This window comes from Pseudonaja textilis, chromosome 1 (genome assembly GCF_049901715.1).
Source record: "Pseudonaja textilis isolate UNSWEBS1 chromosome 1, rPseTex1.2, whole genome shotgun sequence".
In the NCBI taxonomy this organism is placed as follows: domain Eukaryota; kingdom Metazoa; phylum Chordata; class Lepidosauria; order Squamata; family Elapidae; genus Pseudonaja; species Pseudonaja textilis.
The window spans coordinates 244092841-244119281 of record NC_141990.1 but is presented as its reverse complement, the minus strand read 5'-3'; the positions used below and the strand labels follow the sequence as shown (position 1 = coordinate 244119281).

Here is a 26441-nt window from a genome sequence, read left to right as displayed (position 1 = left end):
TGAGAAAGGAGCTACTAACAATTCTCAAGAGCAAGGGCTTATTTTTAGGCTAAAGCTAGCCTGAAATAAACTGGGACTCTGAAGACTGTTCCGATAAACACAGTGTAAAAACTGAGACAGGAAATAGAGGGTCTTGAGGGGTAATGAGTTCCAGCCACTCTTGAAACAGAAAGCTAGAGAAGGCATTACTTGAAAATAGTTTCTCTGTGACAGCCTGGCAATTTTTAGCTTGTTACTTTACCATCAAAACGAGAACACTCTCGCTGCAGACTTCAATTGCGCTTATGGGAGCTTCCCTCTTTTCCTTTTCTTTCTGAGTCTACTTGGCTTTAGGTATCTTTTGATGTTTTTAGAACGATATGAGAGCCAGTTGATGACTGATCTCCTCTTTAAAAAAAGCCAGATGCTGCTAGTAGGGGAGGTGGGGAATGCAGCCTGAAGTTTATGCAGTTGTGTATAAACACAGTACCATAGAAAAGTTTAGAGTCAGCCTGAAGGACATATTAAAGTCAGAGAGGTGCAGACATTCTGCAAGCTAGAAGGGAGTAAAGGAGAGTTTGTGCTTTTCCATAACTAAGCTGAAATTGCTACAAACGGAGGGAAGATCTTTGCAATGGGCCCGAAGCATGGATAGTGAGATTAATATTTACAAACACTTCACGTGGCTAAAGAGGGTAAGTGACTTTTCTTTTTTTGATTTTTACAATTTAATGCGTGTATAGGGAGAGAAGACTTAAGCATGTTACATTTTCTGCCACTGTGAGAGAAATTGTTCTACAGTTTGAAACTGTGAGGGAGGGGACTGGGGACATAGCCAGTATTCCTTTGTCTTTAGTAAAACTTGCAAGACAATCTAAACAAAAATGATCAAGCAATCCTTTAGCTTGGTGGTGGAAAAAAACATTCTCAGTAAGAGCTCAAGTTTGATTGAGTGAGGTGGTTGTGTTTGTTTGCAAAGCTTTTCTTTATTGGTTTTTGAAAAGATATTGTACAGTAGCTTTTAAAACTAATAAAAGTTCAGTTAATTTGAACAGTCAGTAAGCTAATTAGCTTTCAAGGTAGTTTTTTTAGATTTAAACAGTTTCAGACTTTCTTAAGTAGATTAAAATGTATTGGTCCCAATTGATGTAGATCCACTTCATTTTGTAATGTTTAATCTAAACCCATTATTAAGAAATACTTAATACTGTATATTTTATGTACACTAATGCTGGAAGTATATTCCGGGTATTTCCTCTAGTTCGGGACTGTATTATTATCTTTAATGTTGCAGTTAAGATGCTGTTCATATGAAGTATTCTTTTTCATACTATTTAATTTTAAAAATGTAGAGGGGATCTGCATTATTTAGATTCAGTCTTCACTTCATTCCATATTATTTGTCACTGAAGTTTACAAAACTTGACAGTAAGCATTTGGATTTTTGTATTGAGGAATTTAATGCTGATGTTGAATATATCTTTTCATTGGTAAATCCTGTTAGAGTCGTGATTTATTCCTAAGTAAGTAGATGTAAGATTGCAGCCCCATGTCTATAATTCTGGAATTTAAAAAACAGACTTTAAAAAGATTTTTCTAAAGGGTGGATGGGTGAGTTAAGAGAAGAGATTGCTCTTTTAACTGAACTTGTTAACAAATGAGCTTAAGAGCACTTTCCAGAAAGCTGTATAATAAATGTATATTGATTTCTTGTTTACTATGACAACTAATTCTCAAAGCCATGGGGCAAACTGGGATTATTTCTCAATATACTTTATTAAATATTCTCTTATTTCTGCTCAGATTCTGAGGAAAGAGAAGTAGGATGGAATTTTTGTGGTTTTGGTTTTATATAGAAGGCTTTTAAGAAACAAAAGATTCTTAAAGTAAGGGCTGAGAAGAAAAACTATGTAGTGGGGCAATAGTACATGAAGAGAATTCAAGGAGAGAAGCAACCTAGAACTAAGGAGAAAGTTCCTGACAGAACAATTAATCGGTGGAATTACCTGCCTCCAAAAGCTGTGAATGCTCCAACACTGGAAATTTTTAAGAAGAGATTGGAGAACCATTTATCTGAAATAATATAGGGCTTCCTTGTCTGAGCAGGGGGTTGGTCTAGAAGACCTTTAAGGTCCCTTCCAACTCTGTTATTCTGTTATTCCTCCCAGAGGGGGGGAAAAATATGATTTGAATGAAATTTCACAAGCTCCTTTGATAAGTTATCATATTTTTGTTGAAAATTCATTCCACGTTGATTTTTTTTTAAATGCCACATGATTACATTGGTGCTGCATGCTTGGACACCAGCTGTGGTGGTAAACCGATGCTCTGTGGCTGGTAATAAAAGCTCTACTTCCTCCAGCCCAGGGTGGGAGAGGGAAAGGAATTGAGCTGGGCTTCTATCCACCCTCAGTGGCATTTGCCAAAGCAGGCTCTAATTTCAAAGAGAAGGACGTCTTGGGCTGGGGGAGGAGGATTCAAAGGTGATTTCTGTTCTGATGTTGCAAGATTACAAGTTTGTTATAAGAATGAACTGAAATAAATAATCTAAAACCATTCATATATTCAATGGATGAAATAGATTTAATGGATGAAGTAGATTAAAAAACATAAATCTGCTTTACTTGAACAAAAAGAAAGGCTTATGTAAGATTTCATATATATCATCAAACCAATGCCCAGAAAAAAGCAATATTTTCCTGAAAGCGTTCCAAAATTACTTTGAAAACTAATGTCAGAAAGTGCCTTTGCATTCCAGCATATAGAAAGGCCAAGTGACAGGAGTCAAATAATGATTTTTTTTCTTTCACAAGAGAAACATAGTAAAATAATTATGCTAAAAAATAGTAAGAAAAAAGGCTTGTCCGCCTTAAAAAGATCACATGTGATGCAAATTCGCCACTTCCTTATTTTGCTTTGTGTTGCATTACTTTTATCAGGCACTTTCTTCTTTCCGTATGTTTATCAAAGCATGAAATCTATTAAGTCAAAGCAATGGACCAGTCTAGAATAAGCCTTGGTTAACATATTGTCAGGCCTGGGCTTTTAAAACATGATATACTAAAAGAACCGTAATTGTCTGTTTAGTATATATAACTGTAGGCTATAAAACAATGGTGGCTAACCTTTTTGGTCTCCTGTGGCAAAAATTGTGTGCGTGATGGCCCTTGTGCACTTACATGCCAGCACCCAGAAGGCAATGCGCCTCCCACGCCTCCTGCGTATGCGTGCGCAATCCTCACGCCGCCCCCCCCCTTACCTGCATTGTGCCTCACAGCTGATTTTCTGCTGGTTTGAGGCTTTTTCAGCCTCCCAGTCTTGAAAAAAGCCTCTGCAAGCTGAATAGGCCCATTTTGTCACTTCTGATATAAACAGGAAGTGACAAAATGGGCTTATTCAGCCTGCAGAGGCTTTTTTCCAAGCCTTTGGAGGCCGAAAAAGGCCTCAAACCAGCAGAAAATTAGCTGTGCGACATGCACATGCGCAGTGAGTTAAGTTTGCCTGAGGCTCGTGTGCCGGCACAAATGGCTCTACGTGCCACCCGTGTCATGCGTGCCATAGGTTCACCATCACGGCTATAAAAGGTCACCTTACATAGAATCATAGAGGTGGTATGTGTCATTATCAGCCCTGCTAGATAGACTAGATCAAGGAGCCAATTCCCTATAGGTCAGGACTACTTTTATCATAACAGCTATGATAACAAAATCTAGCAAGTTTGAACATTATTTTCCCCCTGCACCCCCTTCCTGTGAACTTGCCTGGGACAATTTTCTCAAGTTAATTTCTTGGCCTAGGCTCAAGTCCTGCTTAACTGACCATTGCCTTGATACTGAATCTTCTTCCTGTCTTTCAACAGATCTTCACTTCAATGGTGGGACACTTGGTACAGTATCGCCAAGTATTTCTCTATATTTGAAAACAGGATCATATTTCTCTATGATAAACTATGATTTTCACTTCAACTTAGGCTGCCAGTAACATGCTAAAAACAACATTCCACGTCTTTATGTACCCACAGTGGGTCAACACAAAGCTGTATCAACAGGGATCTCCCCATATAGAGAATGATATTGCTGTGCACAGCTAATTCTCTGAATGTAGCTCAAACCAAGGGGAAAGATGTTAGCTTGGTGAGTTGACGATTAGCAAGCTGATGTTTGAGATACTTCCCATAACTTTGTCCCACTGGTTAACTTATATGCTACAATGTTTTCATTGGGAGTGCCTGCAAATTATTGTTATTTACTTATTTATTCAATTTATATGCTGTTCATCTCACCTGGAAGCAACTGTAGGTGGCTGAGGCTTCACCCATTTCGAAAAAACTGTGAGGCAACAAAATAATTCTTATAGAGCAGTAGTAAATAACTTTTGAGGAAGCTGAGAACTACCCTTTCATATGGGTTATCTCCCCTATCCTCCAAAAAAGTGAAGGATGAGTCAAAGATAAATATTGTGATTTACATTTAAATGAAATATTGCATGTTTATCCATTAGATGTGCATTTAATGAGTTTATCTTTTTGTAACATCAAAAATTACAGTATTTTGAAATCTTTGCGGGATGCATTAAGCTCTGGGCCTCAAGCAGTATATCTCATTGTAAAATGGGAACCTTAAAATGGTTCCCCTACATGGGCCAAATCACCTCTTTAGGAAGCCTTGCCCCCAATGTGACACCCTTTCTGTCTAAAGGAGAAGAGATTGAATGGAGAAATTTGGTTTTGGGGATAAATCCTTTTGCTTCCACTTGGCTTAGAGCTATTAAGTCTTTCTTTGGGAAAATACAAAGGAAAGCCAGTAACAGACAATCATCAGTATTGTAGGTAAACATACTAATGATATGTTTGGTATATGTGATGTAGTCAATTCTTGTGAAACCTCTCTATATAATTTTTATCAGATTATTACATTAATGATGGCACGATTCAGAGTAAGATTTTGAACTCTCCAGAAAGTCAACATTATTCAACTGGATCTTGGTTTTCTCTCTTGACATCAGAAATGTGCTGAAAAGCTCAGGCAGCTGTTCCTAACTCCATTTCTTTTCAAATCTGAGTGTGTATTAATAAACCAGATCACAGCCTTCAAAATGATGAGCTACTAAATAAATAACTGGATGACCACATTCTCTTGTCTCTGCTCTGCTTCCATCTGCCACTTTTCATTAACAGAATGCCACAATGCACTGAACATATCTCAATGTTCTGCTATATCTTTTCTGCACAAGTAGTTGCATTTAGGGCACATGGATTTTATTAAGTATTCAAGGATAATGATACCGCAAAAGCAAAGCAGTCTGTTCTTATGATACAGCTCTCTTTTATAGCTTGGGTAGTTAACTCAATCTGACGTTTTTCAATATCTTGCATATAAACATTACTTTGCTTACATAAGTGATAAGCAATTGTACTGAACAAAATCTGACTAACCTGCTTCATATCTAGACCCTTAGCTTGTTTAGGTCCAAAGAGCAGCCAGTCTGACCCATGTACATTCTGAAGTCATGTGAAAAAAAGAATTTCCCCTCCCATTTTTGAACATATTTTTGTTTAGAACTGTTGCTGGCGTGTTTTATTAGAGCAGGATAACATCTGCAGGAAAATATAGACTAGTGTTGGCGAATCTTTTCAGCACCAAGTGCCGAAACAGGAGCATGCGCGTGCATGTGGAGGAGCACTGGAAACCGAAAGAGCAGTTCACTGGCATGTATGCAAGTGCCGGAAACTGGAAGACCGACAGGCAACAGCTGGTGTGCCCAGAGAGATGGTTCTGCGTGCCACTTCCAGCACACGTGGCATAGGTTTGTCTTCACAGATATAGTATAGTACCCCAAATTTTGTAAATTGTTTCATTGTAACAATCTTGCTTAAATTATTTTCATAGCATATTCCAAGCCTCAGTAATCCTTTGCCAGTATAATTTGACTGAACACCAACAACTTCTACCTACCCTGTTCCTGATTTCTCTAGTGACACTTCCTACTACACGAATGTATACCCCTGACAATATGTTCCAGTTGTAATCTAGCAGAATATTGCTTCCAAGATAAAAGAAAAGTAACACAGACACTTCTCATGTTTAAGAGTTTGTGTGATGAAATGGACAACATGTTGGACTAGGAGCAAGGAGACCCAAGTTCTAGTCCACCTTCACTCATGGAAGTTCACCAGGTGGATTTGAGCCACCCATTTTCTCAGGGCATTCTGTCTGATAAGGTTGCTGTTACAGGGAAAAATGGATCTTAGGCTGAAGGGCATAACATTTTTTAAAAAATACTAAAAATGTGTGGGCCAATTACTTTCACTCAGCCCAGTCCATGTCACATGATTCTTTTATGGGGATAAAAGGAGAAAGAAAGATGGATATAAATCTAATACATAAATAATCCACACAATAAGGCGAAAGAAAACTTAATTAACGATGCAGCAGCGACGAGTGAAGGAGAAGGGCTAAGTAAAATCTAGCAGAATTGAAATTGTATTGTGTTTACATGAAGTAAAGAAGTGTAATAAGGAGTCAGAGGAAGGGTGGGGAAAGAGAGGAACTGAAAGGCAAATGAACTAATTGTAAGAGAATTAAGCAAGAATGAATCAAGTGAGAACAAGAAATTGAAAAATAACATAGTGGTTTGCAAGGAAAAGTGCTGTCATCTATAAAACCAGCCCAAAAGGGAATCTGTGAGACAAAGAGATTTTTTTAATTTGTTTTATTATTTTATTGTATAGACTAAAAGGGCAACCTAAACCCAACAGTGTGATTCTGGGCAGCATACAACAGAAAAACAATAGCAAAAACAGTAAACCAAAAGAACCACATAGCATTAAAGCATAATGTGTTAATGGCAAACAAATACAATAATGAAAACAATTACTGACTGTGGTACTAGTGTATGAAAAAAAATATTGGTATGTTGGTGTATATGTATAATTCTTTCCATCTTCTGTGATCTTGCTTTTTTTTTTCACAGTCTCTGATCCATTTTGAAAGAACTGTTGATTGGCAATTAGAACCAGTATCCAGTATTCCTCATCCTATCTGAAAAAGACATATTTTCCTTAATCAAGAACTGGAGAGTGGGGTTTTTTTTGTTTGACCTACGATGCTGTCTGGTATATTGAGCATTTTATTCTTAACAGAGGCAGAAATCTACAAGTTTTTGAAGGTGGAGCAGATGATAATTAAATAATTTTTTTAAAATTAGCTGTGTGGAATTCCTCCTTTGTATGCCAATGCATGTTAGGTTCCAGAGCAGCCCCAATTAATAGAACATTTTGGAAGGTTCTTTCCTGGTCATGAGTTTTGTGTATACTCATGAACAAGGTTACCAGTGTCTTTATCAAATCAGTTGCCATGTATATGTACCCCATCCTAGTGATAATGGATTCCATTTCCCATCGTCATTTATTATTACCATAGTCAGTGATTGACTTAGTAGGATTACTGTCAAGCACCAGGGAAATCAGGAGAACCAGGCACATCACTCATGTTGGGGGCACCTGTGGCAACCCAGGTTTTCGGCTGTGATGGCCTCCTGCAACCCTCTGCCAGTGAAAACGGAGCTTGGGAAGGGCAGGCCATCCCAAGCTCTGCTTTCACTGGCAGAAGCACTGCAGGCCGGTCCTTCACTGTTTCCAGGGTGGCACTGCAGGCCAGATCTAAGCAATGCACAGGCTGAATCTGGCCTGCTGGTCTTGAGTTTAACAGCCTTGTTCTAGGGTAGTGGTTCCCAAACTTTTTCAGTCCACTGTTCCCTTGGTGCTACAAACTCATCCTCGGTGCCCCCCACCCATGGGTGGGATTCAAATTTCTGTGGGTGTGGCCTAATTTGAGGGTGTGGCTTGCTGGTCACATGACCGGGTAGGTGTGGTTTGGTGGGCATGTGACTGGGTGGGCCTGCTTTGGTGACTGCAGCCTCCCCAGAGCTACTTGACCTGTTTTTGGAGTTTTGACAGCCATGCACACACATACACACACACTCCCTTCTAACCCTGCTGGAGCAGGTCATTGGACTAGAATCAGCAAAGCATCTCTGGTTAGATTCTAGTAGTGAATAGAATCTAATCAGAGATGCTTTGCTGATTCTTGGTTGATTTGTTTTATTTGTATTTTTTTATTTTATGTTGCTGTATTGCATTGACATGTGTGTCCCTTCTTGTGCACAGCCCAGAAGCTTTTGTTATTCTTTGCAAAAATTACCGACCTCTGGCTTTGCTCGACTTTTCAAACATGCCGGCACTGCCATGTTCTAGGTGCCGGCCCCGCAGGTCCACCCCATTGAGCCCGCTGCACTGGAGGGACCTGCCCAAGCAAGCCCGAGCGGAACAGTGCACCAAGTCAATGGGGTGAGCCTGAGAGAGGGAAAGAGAGAGAGAGAAAAAGAGAGAGAGAAAGAGAGAAGGAAGAAAAGAAAGAGAAAAGGGAAAGAAAGAAAAAGGGACAAAGAAAGAGGGGTGGTGGTGGAAGGAAGGGACAGAAAGAAAATGAAATAAAAAAGGAGGGATAGAGGAGAAAGATAATGAAATATCTATTCTAGTCCAATCACCTCCTCCAGTAGGGTTAGAATGGAGTGTGTATGTGCGTGTTCTTGCAATTTACCAGTACATTTTGGTTTTGCCTTCTTCAGAATTGGCACTATAATTCATTGGGGAAAAGTAATTTTTTAGGGTGGAGGTCTGGTCCAAAGGATCCTGTTTAAAGCCTCAACAAGATGTGAGAGCTTCCTGATAGTCTTGACCATGTTTCGTCCACAAAACCTTTAATAGAAGCCAAAGATGTTTCAATGTGCTGGCAAAGATGTTTCAATGTGGAAAAGGGCCTCAGGCTAAACTAGGCCTCATTTCAATCTGATGCATCAGGTCTCTCTCTCTCTCTCTCTTTCCTAGACTGGCTTTGCTCTACTTTCCTGATATGCTTGTGGAGCTGGCACCTCAAACATGGGTGGATGGGTGGATAGAGAGAGACAGGTAGGTAGGCAGGAAGGCAAGTAGGCAGGAAGACAGACAGACAGACAGACATTTTGGATGCATGGATATATAGGTAGGTAGATTGGTAGATAGATTGGTAGGTAGGAAGGTAGGTAGGTAGGTAGATAGATAGATAGATAGATAGATAGATAGATAGATAGATAGATAGATAGATAGATAGATAGATAGATAGATAGATAGATAGATAGATATGTTGATAGATATAATGGTAGATATATTGGTAGATAGGTAGGTAGGAAAATAGATGGATGGATGGATGGATAGGTAGGTAGATTGATAGATGGATAGATTGATGGATGGATGGATGGATGGATAGATTGGTAGATAGGTAGGAAGGCTTTGACCACATGCCCAATATCCAGGATCCCGCTCAACCAAGCCCGCTCCTCTTTGTAGTTGCCGTGCCTGACAGCAAGTTCACAGGCTGCCCCTACCACCAGGGATCAGCCTCCCAAGTGCCCCCCCCTCCTGGGGCACTCATGTAGAGGGCTGCTTCCTGGAGCCAATACAGGGCAGGGTTGAGGAAACCCAGGGCAGGCAGCAGTGCAGCCTTGGAAAAGTAGAGCTAAGCCGTGCCACTGCCACTGCATTCGAGGTGCCACCCCCCTCAGGCACGTCAGGAAACATTGACTCCGGAGCCAGCACCTTAATGGGTGAACCTGCAGGGCCAGCATCTCGAATGCCCCCTTGCCACCTCTTAGTGTCCCCAAGGGGGCTAGCAGAGGAGCGCTAAGAGATGGCAGAGGGTGGCTTATCGAACACGGCTGCAGCGACACATAACATGCCACCGCTTCCACGTTGGAGGCACCAGCTCTGGAGCAGCGCTAGTCAATGGGTGAACCTGCAGGGGCCGCACCTTGAACACCCCCCTGCCACCTCTTAGTGTCCCCAAGGGGTCTAGCAGAGGGGTGCTAAGGCGGCAGGGGGGCGGCGCATCAAACACGGCTGTGGCGACACGTAACATGCTACTGCTTCCACGTTGGAGGCACCAGCTCCAGAGCGGTGCTAGTCAATGGGTGAACCTGTAGGACCGGCACCTCGAACGCCCCCCTGCCGCCTCTTAGTGCCCCCCTGCCATCCTCCTTGCCTCTTAGCACCCCCCAAGGCATTCCACTGCCCCCCAGGGGGCGGTACTGCCCACTTTGGGAACCACTATTCTAGGGCATGGATTTCTACTGCTCTGTATCAGTGTGTAGGCATGATGTTATCAAGGAGGATAGCTAGTGAGATGTTATGGTTAGTGTTGGACCAGTCTTGAGTGGATTTTGGTTCAGATTCAGAAATTCAACTATCAAGTGCACAGCATGATCATTTCTCTCACCCGAATATATCTCATAAAGTTATTGGAAGGGATATATATGCTCTCAATATTTCAGAGGCCCTTTGAAAGACTTTACCATTAAGCAACTTAGAGAGAAAGACATGACTGTCAGATTGAAAGTTCCATGTACCAATATTTTAGATAGTATAGCAGATATCCAGTATTCTATGTATAAAGGAAATTTATGCCACTAAACCTCCAAATAATCATAGAGGTCTCTGGAATGTGCATTGATATGATATCTCTCCATTCTAAATTTTCTTCTGATGTAACCCTTATTCCAATTCTGTATTATGAGCCTGGAATGACAATTCCAGCTGTTTTCCCTCTCTCTTCTGAACTTCCTGCAATTCTGTAGTCCTCTGGGAAGGTTTTTCAGTTAGTTTGGAAATAGGTCAAAAAAGATGCCTACTCTCAAGAATATAACATTCTTTTAAATATAACCAGTAAACAGTTACCAGCACTTAAAACATGAACATGTAACAACCAGATGCTGCAAAAAAATCATAATTATTTTAACACTAGTTGATTGGTCATAAGATATTTTTTCTTGTGTAATCATGACTGTTTGCTTCAAGCTTCATCTGCACACATACACCTTTGGGGTGTGCTATTATCTTGTCATTAACTATAGACATTTGCATACTTTTAAGACTGAAACAGCTGTTTACTTAATAGATGAACTTGTCTGGACTATGTTTGTCTATTTTTATTAAGGCCGGGTAGTAGCTGATGCTTTGGCAGAGCTGATGTTTTTCTCCCTGATTACTTCATCTCATGTGGATGTTAGCTAATGTAGTTTTAGGCTGGGATATTTTGAAGCTTAAATGAGAGTAGGAAGCATCATAATACTTTATCTATTTATGGTTTAATGTAGAATGATTTTTTTCCAGAACAAAATGAGCTAGGGAAAATGTATTGCAGCATTCAAAATGCACCTGTTTTTCTAGTTACTACATGTGCCTGTTCATTATAAAGAATTTAATCTCTTAGGCTTGGTTAATTATGATTTTTCTGATTTATTATAAAGCTCAATAAATAGTCAAGCTTCTAGCTGACTTGAAATTAGAAATTTGAAAACATTATAGAGCATTTTTCTTGATAGTAAGATATTTTAATTTTCATAGACTCTACTTTCAACTGAGTGTACACAGATGTTTTCCTGTTCCCAATGCTATTTGTAAAGCTTGTGAAGACTGAATGAACATTTTTTTAAAAGGATTGAAAATCAAACCATGGTATTGTAATAGCACTACATAAATCTATGGAAAGGCTGCATCTGAAACATTGTATAGTGATCTGTTCATCGTGTTTAGAAAGAATTACATTTATGTTTGGAAAAAAAAAGAGACAGAAAACATGGGCATGAAGAAATCTGATCAAGAATTGTGCAATAAATAATCCTGACTTTCTGACGAGCAAAGTCAATGGGGAATCCAGATTCACTTAACCAATGGGTTACTAATTTAACAACTGAGTGATTAACTTAATAACTGTGGCAACAAAAGTCGTAAAATGGGGCAAAACTCACTTAATGGACGTCCCACTTAGCAACTGAAATTTCAGGCTCAATTGGGGTTGTAGGTGAGGACTACCTGTAAATTAATGACCATTATTCCTACCTCTGTTCATGACAACCAAGTTGATAATAGCAGATAGAATAACAAAAATACTCCTAATAACTACATTTTGCTTAAGTTTGCCTGTGTTTTGAAGGAGAAATGTGATGATTCAAACTTCCTTTCATTAACAGAACACACCTTGTATTCTTTGTTCCCACCCATTCCCGGCTTATTTTAAAGCAAGTTAATCTTTTTTACTGAAAGGTGTAACTAACAACCCTCTGGTTCAGGCACGAGTTATTTCTTGACTTGGGTGTTCCATCAACAGCTAAATCTTAAGAATGACCTGAGCTTGTTTTAACTGTATTCACACAGCTTTTCTCCATGTCCTTCCTATGGCTAATCTAGTCAGATGTGTACTTATTTGGATCCTATATAATACTCTGTGAATAAGATAAAATAACTGCACACACAAAGAAAGCCTTGTTGCATCCTTTCTACACCACACACTCTCTCTAGTTTCTACTAATGGGAAGATCTAGCTTTACACAACTATTATATTTATTAAAAATAGAATAACTAGATTAATTACATATAATAAATATGTTTCTGTTACTTGTGTTGTAAACTTATTTTTCTTTTCAGTCCCAGGTGAATCATCATACTTCGACCAGTAATGAGACGTATCAAGAACGTCTGACAAGATTAGAAGGTGATAAAGAATCTCTTATATTGCAGGTATGATATTTACATAACCTTGCATTGGTGGTGTCATAACAACGTCTTCCTCCTAGTAATTAGAGAGATACAGCCATGGGATTTTCTTGACAATAATTTGGAAGTAATTTACCACTGCTTCTTCCAGAACTTTTGTAAACTTTCCAATTTCCTCCAACCTTGGGATTTCCCAATTTTTCCCCATCCAGGTACTGACCAGATCCACTCCTGCTTTTGGGAGATTAGCTAATATCAGCTAGATGCAGCCACCTCTTGTTAAAAAGTATGAAATACATTGATTCATTTAATAGTCATGATGGCGTCAAAAATAATTTCATATTCATTTTCTTCAGATACACAGTATGTCCTGCTTTTTACAGAAGATGAATCACCTAGCTGCTACATAGGAAAGAAGTTTAGGCTTGTAGAATGATTAAACCACTCCATTCTTTTTAGAACAACTTAAAATAATTTTAAGAGGCATACACACGTACAAGTCAATGTAAGTTCTGTTATCAGTGCAGTCTTTTGTGTCCTTGTGTAAAGTCAGTCTATTACATTAAAATCTTCCATACTAATTCATCTTGCCTAAGCTTATCATTGCTAAAGGAGAACTTCAGTTTTCTGTCTGCTGGATTTCTGCTATAATGGTGGATTAGTCTACTACACTATAGTTACAAGGGTGTGAGAGGCAAATGACCTGGTTGGATTGTCTATTTACCAAAATGAGTGCACTGCTTGTATTGGTGTGCTACCAACCCTGGAAAATGAATGGCTGTTTTCCATGCCAGTCCTAGGAGCATTCTTCCCAAGGTACTCCCATGGCATTTTACAAATTAGTAATGGAAAAATAAGCAAACACACAAACCATCAAATCCTGGCATCTACTGGGTGTTGACTATCAATAAAGTCCTGAAATGATTTATGAAAGTAGTTTATGGAATCTATTGAAAAGTTCAATATTCTTCACTATGCCTGGCCTCTTGAATCCCTTGGCAATCTCTTGGTTGTCTGTTTTTTGCTTGTTTGTTTCAAATTAACATAAGCCTCTTCTTTTTGTGACTACCAAGAACATGTGTCCTAGATCAGGTCAATGCTAATATTTTTTCCCATCAAATAGGAAAATAAGCCTTATCAAACAGCTATGGTATAAAACAAACATACAGACAAAAAGTTCCAATTAGGGTGCTATGTGTTTTCCTTCATTTTTCTTCATTTGTTTGTGTGTTAAATTTATTTGCCACCTATCTTGCTATGGGGCTACTCTATGCAGCTTACAACAAAAAGGAAGAAATAAAAAGAGTATAAAAAGAAGTAAAATAATAGAACAATGAAATAGGCAATGAATAAGAACAAATGAGCATACATCAATATGAAAATCAAAAATGTGGACAGATGGAGAGTGGAGAGCAGGGGTTGGGGAGTGGAGTCTGCCATCAATCCAGCAGCTATTTCCAATGTGGAACTCCTCCATTTGGTCCCCAGGCCAACCAGCAGAATCAGGTCTTCAGTCTCTTGGGAAAGGATAGGAGGTTGAGGATATCTTAGAAGGTAAGATGTTCCAAAGGGCAGGTGATACAGCAGAGAAGCCTCTTCTTCTGGATCCTGATAGAGTTGTCCCAAAGTGTGTTTTTAAAAGGCAGTTGGACTGTTTGTTGTTTTTCCTTGAGGAAGAAATTTCTGTTCTCATCCAAGAAGCTTCATTGGTTCTGGCAGGATGGTGGGGGCAATGGAAGGAATAATTCTGACAGAAGAGGTGGGGAGGATGGGAGGATTATATTTCTTTGCAGTCATCTGGTCATTAGCACTCTTTCTGAAAGCTGTTGACACCATTTGGTTTATCTGTGCTTTCAGAGTCACCTATATCAGAGTGCAAATGGGGATAGAATCTTCTTGGAACTGTTGAAATAAATATGCTGTAGACAGGAGCTAGGTGATGTCTTATCCTTCCCCCAGAGTTCTTTGACCAACAAAGTCCAAAATAAGTCCTCTCTGTCAGCATAACTAAGATGGTCTTGTCCTAGTTCGATTGGGCAATTCATCAGGTACCTGAAGCTATGCCATTAAGAGCTTCAAAGGTCAGAAAAGAAAACATGTTTATTTTCTGTCTTATCTGGATAGAAAAGATATATATAGTTGTTTCCAAGCTTGGGAAGTAAGCAATAGTATTTTTTTAATTTTCTCCAAAAACATATAAAGCCTTCCTTCCTCCCTCCCTCCCTCCCTCCCTCCCTTCCTTCCTTCCTTCCTTCCTTCCTTCCTTCATTTATATGTCATGTTTTTAGACTGCCCATCTCCCTAAAGATTCATGTTAATAACTAGACGTTATCCAAAAGAAAGACAAAAGGCCAAATCTCTATGGTGATAAATTTGCTTCTTGGAGAATGTATCTTCTGTGATAGAACTAAACCTTGCCACAAGGTAGTCTTGAAACAAAGCTACAATTTTTGCTCTTCATCCCTATTATTTTCATGACCATAGTCATTTATCTTCCATTGGCCTTAAATGTTCATGATAGTTAATTGAAGATGATGATATAATTAGAATAATTTTTGTGAGCTGTATATCTATTTCCTGCTCTAGTATCTATTTCGCATTCAGAAAAGCAGGTGCAAGTCATTAATGCTTCTTTTATGAGGCATTGCCTTAATAGGGCACCATGTAGAAATATGACATTATTTGCAAAAGTACATTTGTGTGGCAAATAATTGATTCAATTATTTTGCAATAGCTTACACAATTAAGCTAATGCAAGAAATTTTATAATTGATCTAATTATTATTAATAGGGGTCTTATCAGAAATATTTTTATTATCATAAAATCGATTGCAGCATTTTTGCTCACCAGATGTGAAATGACTAAATTTTTGTACATATAGTGCAATATATAGAGTAATAAAAAGATGGTATTCTGACTGCAACTGAAAATTTTCCATGTTCTTTCAGACCAAAAGGAAGATTTCCTCAAGTGACACAAAGCAAAATATATTATATTTTAGAGTTGTACAGACATTGTTGTGTCAATATCATAACAAAGATGATAGGCTCCACATTGTCTCAGTGAATGGTCTGAGTGAAAGAAGGCTGAAGGACACTAATGGGAAAAAAATCTTAAACTGAAAAAATACTGTTTATGAAAAGAATCTGTAATCAATGTTGGCATTCACAGTCAACAACTTTCTCTTTAAATCTATATTACTTTGGAAAACCTATAATTATGTACTATTACAAAGGTACAAAAAGTATGTCACCGATCCATTATTCTGCAATAGTTCCTTTATCAATACCAAAGGAGATGAAGCTCTTCAATCAATTTATCACAAATTTTAAGTTTTATGAAGATTAAAAAAAATCTGAATGGTGCGAAACCCCATTTATCATATGATAATTTTAATCCTATTTATAAACCACATTTTCAGACCACATACAGTATGTATGTATGTATGTATGTATGTGTGTATGTATTTCCTAATTTCTTTTAGGATAGTTATTTATTTCTTAATAATGTTTTTCTATAAATCTCTCTCCGTAATAATAATTCTTTCTTTTGTGGCAATTTCATTGCATAAATTCTCCATTCATGTTCAAGCTTGTATATTTTGAATTGGCGAGAACTAGCACCCTGACAGGACTAGGACATGTCTTTTGTGTACTGCGTTAAGTAAGTTAGAGAGGCTTTATTTGATAGGTGAGCTTTTCTTGTAAGAAGAATGGTTATTGGTTAGCTTCCTGAAAGGTTTTTTGCTTTGTGTTTTTCCTGCTTTTAAGGGAAAAATTGGCAAAAGCTGAAAGGACTTTGCTTGCTCAAAGCCTGCTTAAAATATTAACAGGGTTTCTACAGAGGCTTTTTCCTTCAAAGGAGTGTTTAATGTAAATATTATTGCATGGTCTTCAGGTCAATTTTTGATATATAATTTTTCCTTTTTTTCATTAATTAAAAATTCTGTTGCTTCATTTTTAAGATGCAATGTAGTGACTTTTAAGGTGAAAATTAAATTGTTTTTCAAAATAGTTAAACTGTGAATCAGTTTGTAATATTTGCAGGAAGGGTTAAGAAGCATGTGAAATGGAAAACAATGTACAGATCTAGGCCTGTGGGGAGGTGGATTCAAATCCTTCCTCAGACATGAAGTTAACTGGAAAACTTTACATAATAAGACTGTGTTCAAAAACAAGAGATCTGAAAGAGATTGCTGAAAGTATTATTATTTTGATGTTGTTGCTTTTGCATGGTTGTTGCTACTGCTACGCTTGACATTATTCTTATCCTTAAATTACAGGTGAGTGTTCTCACAGATCAGGTTGAAGCCCAAGGAGAAAAAATCCGAGACTTAGAAGTTTGCCTTGAAGGGCACCAATTGAAGCTTAATGCTACAGAAGAGATGCTTCAACAGGTAGGAAAACCTGTTTTTTTTTTTGGTGCAAGTTCTTCTTTAAACAAGCACACTTAATACCACTCTTAATTCTACAAACCCTTCACCTAAGGCTGAGATTAAATATGTTTCCAATGATCAGCTGTACTTACTTGCTTTGTTGTTGAATTTTTCAGTCAAATTGCTTTATATTGCTATTCAGCTGGGAAGTAAAGTGATACTACTGTGTACATTATTCATTACTATCTGGCAGTGAAAATTCAACAAGAGAACTAGATGTGGCTAAGAACCTGTTTGACTGGTTACCTACTCTGTTAATAATATAGAAATTCATTGAAACTGAGAGCTTAGAAGCTGTTTCTGCTTGGTCTCCTTTGTGGCTGAAATTAGAGGAGATTTAAAGTACCTGAATTTACAGACTTTGGGGACTGGTATACATAAAAATGCTTAAATAAAAATATTTTATTTTAAAACAAAATAAAGAATATCAGTGTAAAATTTCAAAATGAAATCTATCATTTATAAAATTATATTGTATTTATAAAAAACCCACAATTTTTGTTCTCATATCAAACCAAGAAGAAAATGTTTTGTGCCACCAATTAATTACTCTTATTTACAAAGAATCTAAGCAACACAGCAGTTATTGAACTATGAAAACTTAATTCCATAGTTGTCCAGTTAAAATAAACAATAACAACAAATGCTTTGAGAGGCAAGCATAGTGTGGCATCTCCAGGTAGTCCTCCACTTACAACCATTCATTGTGGTGGCTCAGGAGTTAAAATGCAGTATTGCAGGCTAATTCTGTTGACTGCTGTGGGGGGTCAATCGGGTAGGATTCAATTTTTTTAACAACCGGTTCTGTGGGCATGTCTTAATTGGTAGGCATGGCTTGATGGTAATGTGACTGGCTGGGCATGGCCAACTCAACATCACTCATATCAAGGCACGCATCTCCTCTCCTGGCCTCTCATGACTGTGGGGATGCTGCAATAGTCATAAGTGTGAAAAATGATTATAAGTCAGTTTTTTCAGTGCCATCGTAATTTTGAATGGTCACTCCACATAAGCAAAGTACCAGCAAAGGAGCGGAAAAAAAAACTCCAGAGAAGTTCCTGAGACAGGAAGTCTGGTCCTGCAAAGAACATAATAAGGGTTAATGGAGAGGCAGTTTCTGTAAGCAACACCAGAATGTTTCCTTCCTGCTGTCCTTACAGGATTAGGCCAGTAATTTCTTCTAACAACCGGTTCTCCAAACTGCTTAGAATGTTAACAACCGGTTCTCACGAATAGGTGCAAACCTGTAGAATCCCACCCCTGGGTTCAATCCTCACTGGCTCAAGGTTGACTCAGCCTTCCATCCTTCTGAGGTCAGTAAAATGAGGACTCAGGCTGTTGGGAGCAATATTCTGACTCTGTAAACCACTTAGAGAGGGCTGTAAAGCACATGAAGTGGTATATAAGTCTAAGTGCTATTGCTATTTAGTGACCATTTGAAGTTACAATACTGAAAAAAAGTGACTTATCATTTTTCACACATACAACCATTGCAGTCATGTCATATGATCAAAATTTGGTCATGGTCATGTGATCAAAATTTGGATGCTTTGCAACTGGCTCACATTTATGACCGTTGCACTGTCCTGAGATCATGTGATCACCTTTTGTAACTTTCTGACAAGCCAAGATCAATGGAGTAGCCAGATTTACTTAACAACCATGTGACTAACTTGACAACTGCAGTGATTCACTTAATAATTGTGGCAAGAATGGTTGTAAAATGAGCAAAATTCATTTAACAACTGTTTAACTTAGTAATGGAAATTTTGGGCTTAGTTGTGGTCATAAGTCAAGGACTACCTGTTAACTAGCTGCTTGCAGGAAACCAAAATAGTATCGTAGAGAGAGTATTGGGTAGGAATGGGAAAACTTAGTCCTAGTCTCAGTTTCATCAGTTGATTGGGTAACTTTGGGCAGTCAATCTTTTTCAGCCTGATACACCTTTATAAGATTGTTATTGGGAAAATAGGATGAGGCAGTGCTGTCTAAACATTGAGCTGTATGAAAGGTGGGCTATAAATTGAACAGGTAAGTAAAATCAAAATCCCAATGTTAGAGCTAATCGTATCCTTTTATAGAGGGATTAGGTTATAGAGGGGTTAGGTTGGTTCTGTTAACTGAAAAATAGATTACTGAATTAAACAGTAACTGTGATATTTAAGTCCAGATGGGCCGTACTAAATAGAATGCTGGAGTCCACCTGGGACATTCAGTTTCAAATCTCTACTTAGCCATAAAAGTAATTGAATGATTTTGAGCCAGCCATTATCTTTCAACCGAATCTGTCTCATAGGATTGTTAGGAACACTAAGAAAACAACAGCATCAACAGCAAAAACTGGGGGAAAGATGGAGTATTTGGGACTTTTTTTTTACACACAAAAGCTTGCTCCTATTCTCTTTCTCTTTTTTTTTTTTTTGAGATCCTAGCCATAGAACATAAAAATATACACTATAGGATAGTTTACCTTTCCCTCTGAAATTAAGACAGTCCTTGGGTTACAACAGCAGTTCGAATCAAGATTGCTCTTGCTAAGCAATACTGTCATAAAACGTGATGTTAAACAATTACGTTGCTTAATGAAAGCAATCCTGGTAGTTCAGGTTGCCATTTTAACTCCAGGCTATGTGGGTCATTAAGTGAGGAAAGGTGAGAATCCTCGGTAAGGAGTGCAAAGAGATTGTTACAGTAGACAGGCACTAGGAAGAACGGTCAGTATGGTGGTGGCTGTAAGACAGTCATCAGAGGATCAGATAAGTCATCAGAAGCTATAGGAGATCCAGGGGAGGCATTGAGCAGGTCAGTGGCGGCCAATCGGGGACAGAGCACATCAGAGGGCTGGCAGGTCAAGCTTTGAACAAGTCAGAGAGCTGGCAGGTCAACAGAAGCCATGAGACAGCTAACAAAGGCCCCAGGTGGGCTGACAGACATTACTGGAGAGTTGCTGAAGACCATGGAGGAGCAGTGGGTGCTATGGGCAGTGGTGCATTATGGAGTCCAGGGAGGTAAGAGAGTGCCAAAGTACCAGATCCCTGTATTTATACAAACTTGAAATTTTCACTCTTGTTGCTAGTTTAAATGCCTCTTTCTTTTTGGTGGTGAACATTCCAGTTCAGCAAATGTAAATTAAATAGCTCTCCAAAGTGGTCACAGACCATCACACAAGATTATTTTCATGCACTGTAAACTAGCAAACATTTGTTTTCAGTGATGTTCCTTTAATGTTGACTCCAGTCACATCTTTCCAGTCTTTCTGGTAAATTAAGAATTTCTCTGTGGTAAGTTAGGAATTTCTCTATAATGCAGAAAGGAAGTAGAAATTATTTGTAAATTAAAACTGCTAAATGTTCAGTGCTGTCTCTTTTCAGTATGAAATATACTGCTTCTGAGTTGAAACCTATGTATTATTAACCAATCCACTTACAAATTCTATGTTCTTTTTTTCCCTTTACCCCTCCACTGTAAATATATGTTTACATATTCCAAGTAAAAAAGGATATGTTTTTATATTTTGAACCCATAGCTAAAGTTCTTGAGGTGCTATACAATAAAACACAATTAAAACATATCCAATCCAAACAAATACTAAATTAAGCCCCATACAAACTGATGGTTGTCAAAAATCTAAAACAATATGAATTATAATACAATTTTAAAAGACAGGGAAATAAAAAGATCTTTACCTGCCACCAAAAGTATGGCTAATGATGAGCCATTGAGTGCCATTATTTTTGTCAGGGAACCAGAGGTGGCCTCTTTGGAAGATCTTACTTCATCTTCTGGTTGAAAAAAAAAAATCAATCCTCTCACATCCTCTTACTGTTAATCTTTGTATTTCACAGCACTTTTAAAATTTAATAGTTCAAACTTCATCAACACTGGTTTTCTGGGACATTATTAATACTTGCCATCAATAGATAGCATTTTTTGTCTCCTTTGAATGGAGTTTAAAAATGGTTTATTTCTCCATGTCTATTGATGGTTGATTTATCTAAATACCAGGCTTCCAGGAATCCCTTTACGTTTTTGGATTTAGCTTGGCCCTGGATGCTTACAGTTCCCCAGCTGAAACTATGGTTGAATCTGTCCCTGTGTTGTGTGATTAAGGAGTTTTCATCATGTCTTCTGTCTGCTAGTTGGTATTCATGGATAGACTCTGCGAGTCTTCTGCCCAGCGCAGTCCTGTTGAGGTAATTCCTCGTTAGGAGAATGAGTGCACATAGGGAAACGTAGTGAGAGTGGTGAAGAATAACACTCAACCAGCACACAGATGCACTGTATAGTAAAATGTAGGTGTTTACTTCAAGTAAACGGTTAAGCAAAGTCCAACAAACAGTCCAAGTCTTACATGGTTATAGCAGTCAGTTTTCAGTCCAGGGATAATCCAAATAACAAAGTCCAATATCAAAAACAGTTCAGTAACAGACTTACATCAAATCAAGAATAACGACGATCAGGAACAATCAATAGGGAAATGCAGGAACCAAAAACATCGACCATCATAACATCTAGCAACAACAGAACAGCAGGACATCCAAACCAGGTTTCTGGCTCTATCTTATGGCCATTTGAGCAACCACACCCAATTACAATTTTAGCATTCCCTTAAAGAGACAGTATTAAATGTCTATCCTGGTTTATATATTTCCAACCCAACTGTTAGGTGACTTACATTCCTAACAAGTCCTTACAGTGAATGCTGTAGATCAGTGGTGGAATTCAAAAATTTTTACCACTGGTTCTGTGGGCATGGCTTCGGGGGCATGGTATGGCTTGGGGGAGTGGTAGGGGAAGGATACTGCAAAATCTCCATTCCCACCCCACTCCAGGGGGAAGGTTACTGCAAAGTTCCCATTCCCTCCCCACCCCACTAACCTACTTTCCAGCTCCATTCTCCTGTGCAGGGCAACAAAAGAAGACCCAGCCAATCAGCTGGCACTTGGGAGGCAGAGAATAGATGGGGGCAGGGACAGTGAGAGGTGGTATTTGCCAGTTCTCCAAACTACTCAAAATTTCTGCTACCAGTTCTCCAGAACTGGTCAGAACCTGCCGAATACCACCTCTGTTGTAGATGTCTTATTATTTGTCTTTGTCTTTTGCCCAATGTGAATTTTCTGACAAAATGATCAATATCCAAACATTGAGAGGAAATATACAGGAATATTTATTATTTTCAGGAAGATCCACAGTGTACATTTGGAACTGATGTCTGGGATAAAATGTAGCCCCACTTGACCTGATTCTTGTTTATGTCTTATGCAGCTCTAGCATGCATTCCTTAGGCTTACGTGTTGCACTGCACAGGTTTGCTATTTTCTGTCATGTGCATTCTTTAAGGGACATATGCCCCATTTCTCAGCTTTGATTGGAAACCCTGAAGCTGCCATTTATTCCTAAACTGTTTCCTTTTTCCAGGACATTTTTCATTTTCCCGGTCTGGCTTTTAACCTTGGGCTTCCTTGTTATCTCTCATACAAGTCTAGCCAAGCTCAATTGGGTTGTGACACAAAAGCCAGCCAGCCTTTTTACTGAAATGACAACAAGACTGCCTTTTCAGGTTTCAGATCTCAAAAAGGCATGACAAAAAGGGGCATTAATTGTTGATGCTATGCAGATATTATAACAGCCAGTTGTAATTGCTGGAATGCCACTGGAGGTTTTTAGTCTTTTAAAGCAGCGGTCGCCAACTGATGGGCCACAGCCCTCCGGTGGGCCGTGAGAAAATTTTGTGGGCTGCAGAGAAATCTCACCCCCAGAGCATCCCCCCCAAAGCAATTAATCCAGGCTGCACAGAAACAGAAGGCTGCTCAGCCCACATGGCTCCTGGGAACCCTCCCCGCTCACTCACTCCTTACCCGGTAAGCATGTCTGCTAAGTTGCTATTTTTCCTTTTTCCAACCATCATCTGTTCTGCTGTGCTAGGAGATTTAGATTAGCTAGGAAGCAGGAAATGGTTGGATTTCTTGCTTTCTAGCTAAGCACAGCCAAACCTCCCTTAGTACTGAAGGTTTGCTTGCAAACAAATTCAGTGCAGACTCACAGCAAGCAAATTTGAGAAACTAAGCTAGCCGATGGCAGATAGATAGATCACTGAATGATTCTGTGAGCAATTCAATCTGCCTGTTTTGCCTGATTTTGGATAAAAGTTGCTTTTCTAAATAAAAAATTCAATATTTACATACATGGTGTGTTGTGAGTTAATTTTGTGAGTTTGCTTGCAAGCAAATTTTATGTGACAGACTGAGCTAGCAATGGCACATAGATAGATTTCTGAATGAATCTGTGATTCTGTGAGCAACTCAATCTGCCTGTCTGCCTTGCCTGATTTTGGGTAAAAGTTGCTCTTTTTTATAAAAAAAACCAATATTTATATAAATAGGTATAATATTTACATACAAGCCATGCCCAGCCAGTCACAAGACCACCAAGCCACGCCCACAAATTAGGCCACGCCCACAGAACCAGTTAGTGGTCCCTGGGATCTAAAATTATGAGTTTGGTGGTCCCTGAAGTCCAAAAGGTTGGCGATCCCTGTTTTAAATCTCACCTTCACCCCTGAAAAATGTCCTTGCTTAAGCTTTTGTAAGTTACATCTAAAATTAGTGTTGGATATAAATGCGTAAGCCTATGTGTTGAAACGGTTTGCTCTGGCAAATTTGGGCTTTCTCCTTAGATTTGCAATGCTTTAAACAGTGAAGAGGAAGGCTGCAGGCCAATGTCTGTTACTGTGTAATAACCCAGTCAGATTCTTAGCTGTGTTTGAGTTAAGAGTATCCCATCCCTTCTACATGCCTACTACATCTGAGCTGACACACGATTCTTGTAAAGTGCAGCCTTCATACAATGGTGATTCTTGCTGAATTTTGCAAAACAGGTAGGATGCTTCTTTCTAAACTTCTTTCATGAAGAGATGCTGTAGAACAGAATAGTTTGTACTTTCAATAATATATATTTTAATAAAGCATGTGTTTTATTTTGGACTGTTCCATTACAGTATATGATTTCTTGCCTTGTTTCTGTCCCCTATATTCTTAAAAATTGATAGTTGGGTATTTTGTTGCAATTTCAAACTGCATTTGCCAGATTTTGTTGTTTTAAATAAACTAAATATTTCAAAAATAGTGTACTGTTTTGGAACTTACAGTTGCACTATGAATCTATGCTGCTGTTCTATACTTTCTATACTATTTAATATACCATATTATTACTGCTGTTCTGTAGTATTTATTTATTTAATCAAGGTTTTTCACAAGAATGTTTGAAAATGTACACTTATAAATCATATAAAATACAAATAATCTCACAGAAGATCCTTAGTTTAAAAATCAATCTTAACTTAAAAATAATATTTGGTGCCAATTTATAGAATTATGTTTGTAGTGATTGATGAGTATATGAATCATAACTTTTTCAATCATGCAACTTAGATTGTTTTTTTTAATGACACCATTTTTTTTCTTGGAAACTTGTTTTAATTGATAATAAATGTATGTATATTAATAGAAATAAAAATAGTTTACATGGAAGCAGAATGCTATAAGTAATATATATTCTATTTTCTATGGCTCTACTCTGAGTTCTTTATTGTTCATATTGGAGTTTCTACACACTTCATATGGCATATATTGTATTTTTACTTTAAAAGTAACAATTCTGAACTGTACTTTTACTTCTTACAACTCCATATTTATTTAAGCTGCCTTCCAATTGCATCATACCGCTGGAATACTCTGTAATTTCCACATAGCAAGTGGGCCATATTCCACTAGCGAATTGGTCAACGTAAGCATCTGCTTGAAAATAGAAGTAATTACTTCCACATGTTAACAACTGCACCATGGTGATTTCTTTAAGCTCCACTTAAAGATAAATAATTTTCAGTTCAGTATATTTTCTGAGCCACAAGTGTCATCTGGTTCACATTTAAGATGGCTTCACTGAAATATAACCTGGATTAAATAAAAATATAAAACAAACGTTGAGAGGATATAATTGTAGTTCATAGATATATAGGACAGTATTGATGTTCTAATATGATGTGTATATTATATGCACATTCATATGTTCAGCTAAAATGTGATGTATTTATATATAATATAGTACCAGTGGAAAACTGCCTCCATACTGTTCGTTGAACAATGTTTTTGTATAACTTTCTCAAATGTGGTGTTCAAAAACCTCATGTCTATTTCTGTGACATTTTGCTGCATACCTTTCAGTTATGTTTGCATTCATTATCTGATCTCGATGTTAAAAGAATCCTCAGTTTATATCTGGTAATCATCTACAGTAATCAGTAGGTACTGTGGGTTTGCTGATGTCATATAGTATATTCCTCCAGTTTTTGTTTTGTTATTGTTTTGTTATGGTCCTGTTTCCTGGGAATTCTTCCATATGTGTCAGCTAGTGGGTTTTGTTTTTGTTGTTTTGGAGATCATCTTTGTACCTTCCAGTCCCCGGGTGTGATTTCCTGAGATGTTGATGAGAAAGTTGGCAGGAGTCATACAGTCATTACATTTCTGAATTTTATCAACTAGCATAAATTGGTTGAAGACCCATTCTTTAATTGTTTCATTTTATATTTTTGAATAGATTGAAATCTATACTATTTAGGCTCAGGCAGAACTTTTAGAGAACTTCAACCTTCTTCAAATCAATTTGAAGTAAGGTCTTAAGTGCATTGATAATTGATTATTGATAACTACATTTTGGCAGCAATCATTGTGTTGCTTTTTCTCTAGAAACATCTTTCTGAAGGCTAAAGCAGCCTGGCCAATTTGATTGTTGACATTGTGGCAACTATTTTATATTCTTGGATAAATCAGCCAAAGTACTGTATGTAAATTTCTCAAGTAAGCTTCATCAAAGTGTGTGGTTGTCTGAGAGTCATTGGTTGTGAATACTTCGGTCTTGTCAATATTGATAGAGATAAGCAGGAGTTTTTATATCAAGCATGATTTCATAGGCATATTTTTCATTGTCTGCAAAAATAACATTTGATATGTGATGAAGTCATCTTATCCAAATATGATACCTTTCCAAACAGCAGACTGCCACTTTACTGCATTGACCATAGTATTGAATCCCAAGAGAGAGCAACCCCATCTTGCTTTCACTAATATATACCGGGAAGACTTTGGACATTTTGTCATTATTAGGAACTGTGTCATCTTTTATACACTTTATATGTGAAGCAAGGAACATTTTAGCAGGAACACCTTCTGGACTAGTACCATTCATACCATTGCCAATGGAAACTGTCAAATGCTCCTGCAAAATCAGTAAACACAAGAATAAGTCTGTATATTGATGTGTTTCATAAACAACTGACATTGTATTTTGGTCACAGCATCTTCTTTCAGGCAAGAAAATGTCCTGTTATTCTTGGATAGTTGTTCTCAACCTTTTTGAAGCATTTATTGAATTACTTTTGCAAA

General features: G+C 38.0%; 1 protein-coding gene across 17 annotated transcripts in view; it reads left to right on the top strand.

Annotated features, from left to right (window-relative positions):
* PPFIBP2 (PPFIB scaffold protein 2) overlaps positions 1–26441 on the top strand; it is a 138025-nt gene that overhangs the window by 52347 nt on the left and 59237 nt on the right. For 14 of the 17 annotated variants that reach the window (XM_087921180.1, XM_087921179.1, XM_087921169.1 and 11 more), the window contains 2 exons: positions 12497–12589; positions 16849–16962. In XM_087921180.1, coding sequence (XP_087777306.1) covers positions 12497–12589; positions 16849–16962 — 207 coding nt within the window. Of the gene's footprint in view, positions 1–142; positions 675–12496; positions 12590–16848; positions 16963–26441 lie in introns of those variants that run through there. The other 3 variants (XM_087921172.1, XM_087921173.1, XM_087921171.1) reach the window with 2 other exon arrangements.